At 50.8% G+C, this 11,394-nt stretch overlaps 2 protein-coding genes across 2 annotated transcripts; both read right to left on the bottom strand.

Annotated features, from left to right (window-relative positions):
* Positions 1 to 652: 652 nt before the first annotated feature.
* LOC135223152 (basic proline-rich protein-like) lies at positions 653 to 1,453 on the bottom strand. Its single transcript, XM_064261657.1, has 2 exons — positions 1,319 to 1,453; positions 653 to 1,240 (listed from the first exon to the last, which is right to left on the bottom strand). The coding sequence occupies exons 1-2, from the start codon at positions 1,451 to 1,453 to the stop codon at positions 653 to 655; spliced, it is 723 nt and encodes a 240-aa protein (XP_064117727.1).
* On the bottom strand, positions 1,450 to 4,194 carry LOC135223151 (basic proline-rich protein-like). The gene is made up of 4 exons (XM_064261656.1): positions 3,785 to 4,194; positions 3,392 to 3,606; positions 2,361 to 3,101; positions 1,450 to 2,150 (listed from the first exon to the last, which is right to left on the bottom strand). Exons 1-4 carry the CDS (start codon positions 4,192 to 4,194, stop codon positions 1,450 to 1,452), a joined length of 2,067 nt encoding a protein of 688 aa, XP_064117726.1.
* Between the last annotated feature and the right edge of the window lie 7,200 nt (positions 4,195 to 11,394).

Here is an 11,394-nt window from a genome sequence, read left to right as displayed (position 1 = left end):
TTTTCATTTACACATTATTTTTTTGCAGCAAATTTTGTTATTTACATAATAATTTTTTTTCGAGTTTAACTCGAATTTAAAGGACTTCTTTCATAAATCCATGTGTTAGAATTGATTTTAGTTTGCAATGGATTTTAGGAGTGAACTGCAATACTTTATTTTATATGGAAGGTTTGATGTTTATATGTATAAGGTTTGCTTTGTTAATCGTTTGAATGGTACTATGAAAGTTAGAGGGAAATAAGTATAAAATGTTTTGTAAGAGTTTTATTGATTCCTGAAAGGGAAAGGTAAATGTAAGGATTGGTGGAGTGCCAGGATTCGAAGCAGAAGATACAGAGAAGATTGGTGGAGTGCCAGGAAAAGCAGCGGATTCAGAGAAGATTGGTGGAGTGTCAGGAGAAGCAAACGATTGAGAAAAGATTGGTGGAGTGCCAGGAGAAGCAGAGGATTGAGAGAAGATTGGTGGAGTGCCAGGAGAAGCATAGGATCAGAGAAGATTCAGGGAGCGTCAGAAGAAGAAGCAGAGTATTCAGAGAAGATTTGTGGGCAGTGCCAGGATAAGAAGCAGAGGATTCAGAGAAGCCCCTGGAGAATTGAAAGGATTCAGTGGCATATTCTGGTTCTAAGGTTAAACAGAGGTGTTACTCTCTTAAGGGACGGCGGGCGAGGCCCGCCAGGCGTCCCGGGACGGGCGGGCAAGGCCCGCCAAGCATCCCAGGACCGGCGGGCCACCTCCGCCAGCCAGGGGTGTCCGGGAACCGGCGGGCCTTTCGCCCGCCAGGCGTCCCGGGACCGGCGGGCTCCGCCCGCCCGCCAGGCGTCCCTGGGGACCGGGCCGGCGGGCCTCCGCCCGACCGGGAGGCGTCCCGGGACGGGCGGGTCCTCCGCCCGCCTCCAGGCGTCCCGGGGACGGGCGGGCCTCCACCGCCAGGCGTCCCGGGGACCGGCGGGCCTCCGCCTGCCAGGCGTCCCGGGGACGGGCGGGCTGCGGCCCCGCCAGGCTACGGGGACGGGCGGGCTGCGGCCCGCCATGCGTCCCGGGGACGGGCGGGCAGCGGCCGCCAGGCGTCCCGGGGACGGGCGGGCAGAGGCCGCCAGGCGTCCGGGGACGGGCGGGCAGGAGGGCGCCAGGGCCCCGGGGATGGTGCGGGCACGGCTGCCAGGCGTCCCGGGGACAGGGCGGGCAGAGGCTCCCCAGGTGTCCCGGGGACGGGCGGGCAGAGGCCCGCCAGGTGTCCTGGGGATGGGCGGGCAGCGCTTGCCAGGCGTCCCGGGGGACGGGGCGGGCAGAGGCCCGCCGAGGCGTCCCGGGGACGGGCGGGCCTCCGCCCGCCAGGCGTCCCGGGGACGGGCGGGCCTCCGCCCGCCAAGGGCGTCCCCGGGGACCGGCGGGCCTCCGCCCGCCAGGCGTCCCGGGGTACCGGGCGGGCCTCCGCCCGCCAGGCGTCATGGGGACTGGCGGGCCCTCCAGCCTGCCAGGCGGGTCCCCGTGGGGACCGGCGGGCCTACCGCTCCGCACCAGGCCGTCCCCGGGGCACCGGCGGGCCGGGGAGCCAGGCGTCCCGGGGACCGGCGGGCGGCGGGATAGGCGTGCCTGGGGGACGGGCGGAGGGCCTCCGACCGCCAGCATCCCGGGGACCGGCGGGCCTCCGCCCGCCAGGCGTCACGGGGACGGGCCGCGGGCCATCCGCGCCAGGAGGCGTCACGGGGACGGGCGGGCGGAGGCCCGCCAGGCGTCCCGGGACGGGCGGGCGGAGGCCAGCCAGGCCTCCCGGGGACGGGCGGGCTGCGGCCCGCCAGGCGTCCCGGGGACGGGCGGGCAGTGGCCCACCAGGTGTCCCGGGGACGGGCGGGCAGAGGCTCGCCAGGCGTCCCGGGGACGGGCGGGCAGAGGCCCGCCAGGCCTCCCGGGGATGGGCGGGCAGCGACCCGCCAGGCTTCCTGGGGACGGGCGGGCAGTGGCCCTGGGCGTGGCCAGCGGCCCGCCAGGCGCCCCAGGGATGGCGGGCAGAGGCCCGCCAGGCGTCCCGGGACTGGCAGGGCGAGGCCAGCCAGGGGTCCCGGGGACGGGCGGCAGTGGCCCGACAGGCGTCCCGGGACGGGCGGGCAGAGGCCCACCAGGCGTCCCGGGGATGGGCGGGCAGCGGCTCCCCAGGCGTCCCGGGGACGGGCGGGCAGAGGCCCGCCAGGTGTCCCGGGGATGGGCGGGCAGCGGCTTGCCAGGCGTCCCGGGGACGGGCGGGCAGAGGCTCCCCGGCGTCCCGGGGACGTGCGGGCAGAGGCCCGCCAGGTGTCCTGGGGTTAGGGCGGGGCAGCGGCTTGCCAGGCGTCCCGGGGACGGGCGGGCAGAGGCCCACCACGGCGTCCTGGGGACGGGCGGGCAGAGGCCCGCCCAGGGCCTCCCGGGGACGGGGGTGGGGCAGATGCCAACAGGCGTCCTGGGACGGGCGGGCAAGGCCTGCCAGGCGGCCCGGGACGGCGGGCGAGGCCCCAACATGGCGTCCCGGACGGCCGGGCGAGGCCCGACAGTCGTCCCAGGACAGGCGGGCGAGGCCCACTAGGCGTCCCGGGACGGGTGGGCGAGGCCCGCCAGGCGTCCCGGGATGGGTGGGCAGGCCTTGACGGGTGGGCGAGGCCCGCTACGGGTTCCGGGAAGGGGCATGTGAGGCCCGCCAGGTGTCCCGGGATGGGTGGGCAGGCCTTGACGGGTGGGCGAGGCCCGCTACAGGTCCCAAGAAGTGGCAGGTGAGGCCCCGCAGGTGTCTTGGGATTGGTCGGCAGGGCGACGCCAAAGTGTCCCCAATTGGTCGGCAAGGGCCGCCCCAGGGTCCCGGGATGGGTGGGCGAGGCCCGCCAGGTGTCCCGAGACGGGAAGGCCTGGTGTCCCGGGATGAGTGGGCGGGCCTTGACGGGTGGGCGAGGCCTGCTACGGGTTCCGGGAAGGGGCAGGTGAGGTCCCCCAGGTGTCTTGGGACTGGTCAGCCGGGCCCACCAGGTTTCTCGGGACGGGTGGACGAGGCCTGCCAGGTGTCCCAGGATACCTGGCGGGCCTCGCCCCCCCGTTCCTGGGAACGGCTGGGCGAGGCCCGCCAGGCGTCCTGGGACGGGTGCTGGCAGGGGCCTTGACGGGTTTTATGGGGCGAGGCCCGCTACCCAGTTTTTCTGGGAAGGGGCAGGTGGGAGGCCGCCATGTGTCCCGGGACGGGCCGGGCAGAGGCCCGCCAGGCGTCCAGGGACGGGCGGGCAGAGGCCCGAGTGGCAGTCCCGGGACGGGCGGGCAGAGGCCTGCCAGGCGTCCCGGGACGGGCGGGTAGAGGCCCGCCAGGCGTCCCGGGACGGGCGGGTAGAGGCCCGCCAGGCGTCCCGGGACGGGCGGGAAGAGGCCTGCCAGGTGTCCCGGGACGGGCGGGCGCGGCTCGCAGGCGTCCCGGGACAGGCGGGTGCGGCCCACCAGGCGTCCCCGGGACGGGCCGGGGCAGGCCCGCCAGGGTCCCGGGACGGGCGGGGGGAGGGGGAGCAAGCCAGGCATCCCGGGACGGGCGGGCGAGGCTCGCCAGGCGTCCCTGGATGGGTGGGCAGGCCTTGACAGGTGGGCGAGGCCCGCTACGGGTTCCGGGAAGGGGCAGGTGAGGCCCCCCAGGTGTCTTGGGACTGGTCAGCCGGGCCCGCCAAGTTTCTCGGGACGGGCGGGCGAGGCCCGCCAGGCGTCCCGGGACGGGCGGGCAGAGGCCCGCCAGGCGTCCCGGGACGGGCGGGCGCGGCCTTCCAGGCGTCCCGGGACGGGCTGGCGCGGCCCGCCAGGCGTCCCGGGACGGGCGGGCGAGGCCCGCTAGGTGTCCCGGGACGGTTCTGCGAAGCCCGCCCAGGTTGTCCCGTGACGGGTGGGCAAGATTTCGCGAGGTGTCCTCCGGGTCGGGCGGGCGAGGCCCGCCATGTGTCCCGGGACAGGCGGGCAACGCCCGCCAGGTGTCCCGGGATGGGTTTGGGCAAGGGCCCGCCAGGGTGTCCCGGGACGGGCGGGCACAGCCCGCCAGGTGTCCCTGGACGGGCTGGCACGGCCCGCCAGGTGTCCCTGGACGGGCTGGCGTGGCCCGCCAGGTGTCCCGGGTCGGGCAGGCGCGGCCCGCCAGGTTTCTCGGGACGGGTGGGCGAGGTCTGCCAGGTGTCCCGGGACAGGTGGGTGATGCCCATCTCGCATCCAGGTTCCGGGTGGGTGAGGCCCGCAAGGTGTTCCTGGAATGGGTGGCGATCCCTGCCAGAAGTTCTGGGACGGGCAGGCTAGGCCTGCTGTCCTAGGAAACTTGTCTGGCCTCGCCCGTCCGTCCCGGACACCTGGCGGGCCTCGCCTGCCTGTCCTTTGACACCTGATTGGCTTCGGCTTTCATTTCAGTCCCCGGGATACCTGGAGGGCTTCACCCGCCCATCCCGGGAACGTGCAAGCGGTGTCCTGGGATGGGTGAGCATAGAAAATAACTCAACTCAGATTCTGTTTTCAAAGGAAGCAAAGTAGTTTTGCAGTGCCGATGTTGGAGTTATAGCTAATGCCTATAATGTGTAAACGAGTCCCTGGACGGTCAGGGAAGGCCTGCAATTGGTTCACTTAATGCATCACATTTTGTGTGAATGCACCCTTGTTGTTTGTTAACACTTATAAAAAGTAACTACTTTTTAAGGTTACTCTTTTTCTCTTTCTTGCTAGGCGTCCCAGGGCGGGCTGGTGAGGTCCGCAATTGGTCGACTCGACGTGGCGCATTTGTTGTGAATGCTCCCTTGTTGTTTGTTATTACACTTATAAAAGTAACTACTTTTACTGTACATCTAAATTGCCAGCATAAGATAGAGATAAACAGAAAATATATCATTAATGAGTTATACGTAGGGGTACCACTTCCAGTCAAGGATTCTACAGTTCCCCCTAATTCTCTCCATCCTCTTTAGCAATGTGACACTCATTACAGCGATTACACGGTGGATGCGACTGTCCACATCGCTGCAGGTTATTCCGAGACTTACTGTCAATTAAGGCAACGAGGTAGGTTCTCAAGCAAACTATCTAATTCCTGTTATAAAAAAATAATCATCCTGTGTTCTCTCGCTAGTGATGATGGTGTAATACACCGCTCTAAAGTATAGTGAGAGGAAGAAGTGTTTTGGTACCATGGCACACAATAGTTCGTTCCCTCCTGATCCAGAGCGAACACGAATCCGCGACTATGAAACCACGAAGCAGTTGAACAAGTAACTAATTAAGCACCCAACAGACTGTTCACAAGATCGATACATAACTTTCACCAACAGTGTTAACGGTGGTGTTCTGTAATCTGCATGCCACCTCATGTATATATATATATATATATATAGATATATAATATATATATCTATATATATATATATATATATATATATATATATTATATATATATATATATGAGATGGCTTGCTGATTACAGAACACCACTGTTAACACTGTTGGTGAAAGCTTTGTATCGATCTTATGGACAGTCGCGTCTGTTGATAGGATACGATAATCTATTGGAAATACTAATTCTGAATACTGACTTCCTAAGCACTTTTATTCTCATATATTTCGCATATTTCTTTAGCTGCATATTTTACAATCAAACCCAATATCTACAGCAGCAAATTAGCAAAATTTTCAGTTCACTTGCGAATTACTGCTATACCGTATATGATTTTCTTGAAATACTAACACAATATGAAATATTAAGATATTTTCACCAATGTAACAAGTTCGTATTTAGTAGAAAGATAGAAAGACAGAAGCAGATAAAAAAAATATTAATAATAGGACAGAGATAAAAAAAATTATGAAAGAGAGAGAGACTTTCAAGTTCTTTTCTGGTTTAATACCATGGTGAACAAGCCTCATCTTATTAGTTTCGTTTTATCACCAGGGCAATCGTAAAATATCTTTCTTAATGATATCTTCTTCATTGTTTTCACGATGCATTGTAATAGAAAATAACTCAACTCAGATTCTGTTTCAAAGAGCAAAGTAGTTTTGCAGTGCCGATGGAGTTATAGCTAATGCTATAATGTGTAAACGAATAAATTATCGCTGACAATTTTGATTGGCATATTTTAAAAGCTATTGCCAGCGAATATGCTATTGTAGGAATTTAACTTCTCTCTTTACGAAAGTCAACTCTACTGCAGTGGTCCCTCCCTTCCCTGACTAGTTCTTGTGTTGGGGAGGGTTTGGAACCAATATCTGCTACCTTGGCATTGGTGAGTTAGGTTGCGTATTATATGACCGATCTTAGGCTGCAGTTTTTAGCTCAACTAATTTTATCAGGGTCTATTTCTTCTACTTTTTGGATCGTTTTTCAATATTCCAGCCTGTGCAACCTTCTCATGCAAAGGAAAAGAAGGTCTTATAGCTGTTTTAAGGTTTATATATGCTAGCCAGCCAAAGATCAACCTGTGGTAACACTGAACAACATCCATACAAATAATACTAGTATGCTATGATCACAATTGAAAGAAGTGAATAATGGTAAAGAATTCTGTAAATATGACGTTACGTTTCCTGATGTCGATGTCAGGCTCTGTTCTACAACATTTTCAGGGTATCAAGTGGCTTAAGTCAGTAGCTGTAGATGGTAAGGTGGGGAACAAGTCACTGTCAAATTTTGTGCGTGTCCCAAGTCACTTTCTATCAAAGGTTTACCTCTCACCACAGGTATGGGCAGCGTTATCCTTAAACCTTTGTATATGCTATTCTGTTAGTTTAAAAAAAGTGTCCACACCATAATATTGTTTGTGGATTAGTAGTTTCCATGACCATTTCATTCTACATTAAGAATAATAACAATTGGACAGGTAAAAGACTATTCAATTCACAGCGCATTTTCGTTGCTAGAACCTCACACCGCCAAAAAACTGTCAAACAATACTCTCTCTCTCTCTCTCTTATAAACTTTTTTGTCTTTATCTCTGTGCTATTATTGATATTTTTGCTGTGCTTCTTTCTTTCTAGCTTTTATTGAATATGAATTTGTTACATTGGTGAAAGTATCTGCATCTTATATTTTGCGTTAGTATTCTAAAAAATTAGCTACATAAAGCCATAATTTGTAAAACTTGAGTATATCTTAGTTTTACCAGACCACTGAACTGATAAGCAGATTTCCTAGGGCTGGCCCGAAGGTTTAGTTATTTTTTGGTTGTTGGAACCAATTGGGCAGCTAGCAACGGGACTTGCAGCTTACTGTGGGGTCAGAACCACATTATATCGAAAAATGAATTTCTAGCACCAGAAATAAATTCCTCCGATTCCGCGATGGCCAAGCCGATAATCGAACTTCGGACCACCAGATTGGTGGCCGAGCGCGAAAACCCCTCGTCCAACGAGAGACTACCCCCATAAATTGTAAGTTTCCAAAAACAGGCATCGGGTGTTATCACCCAAATCGCTTGCCTTCTCTATGGGTATTGGCCCAATCCTGCAAAATGTATTACAGGCAGTCCCTGGGTTATGCTATAAATAAATTAGTATATCAAGACATATTCCATGAAAATTCTTCCCCCCCCAAAAAATTTTTTATCGACGACGATTTCTCAAAACAGACCATCCCACGTATTATATATATTATATAAAACAAACCAAACGTGTTGTAATATTTTAATCATTATTCTACGAAAAAAGTGTAATTGCTATAATAAAAGGGCTATGAAATTTTAAACCGAAATAATTTTCATTTTCATTAAAAGCCTATCAGCAGTGAAACGTTATTACTCCTTTCAACATAATGACAGTGAAATTCAGTACAAATGATAAAAAGCAATAAACTCTGCAATAGACTTCATTATGTCTATGGGAAACATCAGGATAATTGTAGCAACACCAGACTTAATACAGACTGAATATTTTCAAAGCCGTTCTGGAATACACACGATGCTGGATGCATCAAGATTAAAAGAAGGGACATCATCCTCATGTTCCATGCAAGCTGCAGCTCACACGAGGAGTGACATTTTATCTGGAACTGACATTATCTGCCACAGTATATCCTGAGAGAGAAAAGTCGAAGCTTTTCTTGGCATTTGGTAGCAGTATGGACAGCTCTTATCGAACACTTACATTTACAACAAAATCTGCTAGCAGAACTTGCAAGCTAATACATTTTACTATTTTTCCTTTACAAAGCAGATACGAATTTCCAAAAGTGAACAGTTTCCCACTCTGACTGATGAGATTTATCTTGATGATGGAAACGATTGTTAAACTACCTCGGACAAAAGAACTGGAAGGAAGGCGGATAAAAAAAAAAAAATTCTATTAACCCCGACAAAAATTCATAATCGAATCGTTTTGAGAGAGAGAGAGAGAGAGAGAGAGAGAGAGAGAGAGAGAGAGAGAGAGAGAGAGAGAGGAGATAATCTCAGCGGCATCAAATTCCTCAGGGAAATCTATTCTGATGGATCAGAGGCTCCAAACTTCCACAACAGCAACAACAACGAAGGTAAACAAGAACATTAACATAAAAACAGGCTGTGTACTAAGACGAGAAACGCAAACAAGACTTGATACCGCAGGGATTTATACATATACTAAGGCTGCACTAGACACCTGGTTCGTTCACAATTAGGAAAACCGGAATGTTCGCCCAGAGCTGGTGAAATTCGTATTACCTTAATCATATCCAATATGAAATGTATCACATGACGCAGAAATTCACGGAAATCTGATCTTGCTATATTTCATATATGAGTTTCATTCTGCTTATTTAGAGTCCGGATTATTATTTCTTGCTTAAGGTTTAAAACGAGAAAATGCCACAAAATATGTGCAACGTTGAAATATGATTTTAAGGGAATTGTTGTTCAAATTTAAGTGTTTAATAACAATACTCATTCTACCTCTAGCAAACAGATCAAACCACGATACCTAGAATTCATAGTATAATAGACTGTTTTAATTTTACGGATTTCCATCACCTTCCCTAAATCAGATCGACACTTCGTTTCTCAATGATTGCCAAACATCGGAATTTATCAAACTTCTAAATACAACTTTGCTATAATTCTTTTTACACTGCTCAAGACCACAATGTACGAACAGTAGCTACAACGATGTACAATTCTTGTAGCAAATATTTGTTTTATATTGCAACTGCTGATTCTGGAAAGGTACAAGCAGATCTACAGTGTGTAGTTCATGATCCACCATCGTTATTCCACTGAGAAACCATGGGTAGTAAGTAGCTCAATCCCACTGTACTGCAGATAAACTACCATGCTCAGTTGATCGTCAAATCTCCACAACTTTTACGTTCTAGAATGCTGACTAACAGACACGCCCCTTATTAGTTTGAACTATATTTTCCAATGCTAAGCGATATATTACCCAAAAGAAATTTTATTATTAAAGTAACAGATTACGAATAAAAAAATAATGACAGTGTACGATTAAAACAGCCGATGTCACACGGAAAGTAAACACTTACCCACGAACAGGTATCCCACAGTCAACAGCGTAAATAGAGCGCGGGCGCCCTCAAGCCTACATACATGCGTACGTGTATATGCATGTGTGTGTCTGTGTGTGTGTGCGTACGTATGTGGCGAGCTAACCAGAAGTGTGACCAAGGATCGCTGGACGTGAACTAAAAGGTGGGTATTAAAATTTAGGACTGTGCTTGGTATCGTTTAAAGGGAGCCGTAAATCCTGAAAGTGCTTTCGATATTTCGATACCGATTTTCGATGGACTTTAGTCGATAACGGCCCCAAATATTTATCTAAGGAGGGCTGGAAAACAAAAAAAAAAAAAAAAACAAGATGATGGGGCTAAACTGTCTGAATATCCACTGAAAGTATACCTAAGATTTTCTGAGCAGATTACTCCCAAAGCACTCTATTTCATCCAAATACGGAATAGAGATCTATGGAGACACGTACCATTGAAGAAAATGGTAGATCTTAGCTTCAATTACAGATCAATCATTCGTAATTACTTATTTATTGTGTATGCAAACCTTTGTAGATGTATTTTTTTAATGTATATGTGTGTGTAGACGTATGTAAATATATCAGTCAATATCAGTAAATGGTTCTAGGACAACTGCCCCCGGGACAATTGCCCCCCGACAACTGCCCCCGGGAAAATTGCCCCCGTAGGACTACCGCCCCCGGGAAAATTGCCCCCGTAAAACCACTGCCTTCTGGACAAATGCTTTGGAATTTATTGCCATTTACGTATTTTACTTTTTAGTAACTATTTATGAAGATATTCTTCCTAATTACATAATTGGTCATTTAAGAAATAATTGTATCTATTCCCTAAATTTATTACCATTTATGTAGTTATTTCCTAATTAGGTAATCGGTCGTACGAGTTATAGTTAATTTCTGAAAGATATCGCCAACTGTATAGTCAAACAAATGTATGTTTACAAAGAAAAAAAGTAAGAAGGATCCAGTGTCTATTCAGAAATATAAGAAGTAACATCACCCATCTTGGAGTTCGTCCGAAGTGAACGTGGAAAAATGAAGCTTATTTACGAAGGATACATCTATGTGAAGCAGAAGGAATTGGCAAATAATGTTACATCTTATGAATGTGAAAAACGCCGCCATAATAACTGTAAAGCGAAAAATAAAAGTTTGTGAAAATGAAGTAGTTGGCCATGTAAATGATCACACCCATGCTGTTGACCAACCCCGCCGTGAAGTCTTGTTAGTACAACAGGAAATAAAGGCTAAAGCTTATCAGAGATGGTCATTCCTTCCGAGTACAAGAAAACTTCTAGTGGTGAAGATTTTCTTCTTTATGATAGTGGATTGATTGAGCAGCGTCTCTTTTTATTTTCAACACCAACAAACATTAGCCTTCTGGAGAAATCAGATAATTGGTTTGGAGACGGTACCTTTAAGATTGTACCCGAGTTATTTTACCAATTGTACACTATTCATTGCTTAACTTCTGAAAGAGTTATTCCGTGTGTGTATGTTCTGCTACCAAATAAACAACAAGCAACATATGAAGATATCTACCAACAACTCCTCACTATAAATCCTAGACTTAATCCCAAGACCTTCCTAATAGACTTTGAACAAGCTGCTAGGAGTGCTATTGAAGAGATCTTCCCCAACGTAACCGTTAAAGGATGTTTTTACCACTTATCTCAAAGCATATACCGTAAGGTGCAAAATGAAGGTCTCCAAACTAAATACCAAACCGACGCCGATTTTTCCCTGCAAATACGTATGATTCCTGCTTTAGCGTTTGTTCCCCCAGAAAAAGTTATTGAAGCGTTTGAGAAACTACAAGAGACGTTGCCACCTGAAGCTGATGCTATAATAGATTATTTTGAGGATACATATATCGGCAGAAGACGTCGACATACAAGGAGACAGCCCCGTTTCCC

Source organism: Macrobrachium nipponense, chromosome 8 (assembly GCF_015104395.2).
Source record: "Macrobrachium nipponense isolate FS-2020 chromosome 8, ASM1510439v2, whole genome shotgun sequence".
Classification (NCBI taxonomy): domain Eukaryota; kingdom Metazoa; phylum Arthropoda; class Malacostraca; order Decapoda; family Palaemonidae; genus Macrobrachium; species Macrobrachium nipponense.
The sequence above is the reverse complement of the archived record's forward strand: the minus strand, read 5'-3'. Positions and strand labels throughout refer to the sequence as shown.

Coding starts and splice junctions, on each gene's coding strand:
- LOC135223152 (XM_064261657.1), bottom strand. CDS start 1,453: ATGACGCCTGGCGGGCGGAGGCCCGCCCGGTACCCCGGGACGCCTGGC. Junction 1,241..1,318: donor TGGCGGGCGGAGGCCCGCCC/GTCCCCGGGACG, acceptor GCCCATCCCCAG/GACACCTGGCGGGCCTCTGC.
- LOC135223151 (XM_064261656.1), bottom strand. CDS start 4,194: ATGGGCATCACCCACCTGTCCCGGGACACCTGGCAGACCTCGCCCACC. Junction 3,607..3,784: donor CTGGCGGGCCGCGCCAGCCC/GTCCCGGGACGC, acceptor CGGAACCCGTAG/CGGGCCTCGCCCACCTGTCA. Junction 3,102..3,391: donor CGCCCGTCCCGGGACACCTG/GCAGGCCTCTTC, acceptor CACCCGTCCCAG/GACGCCTGGCGGGCCTCGCC.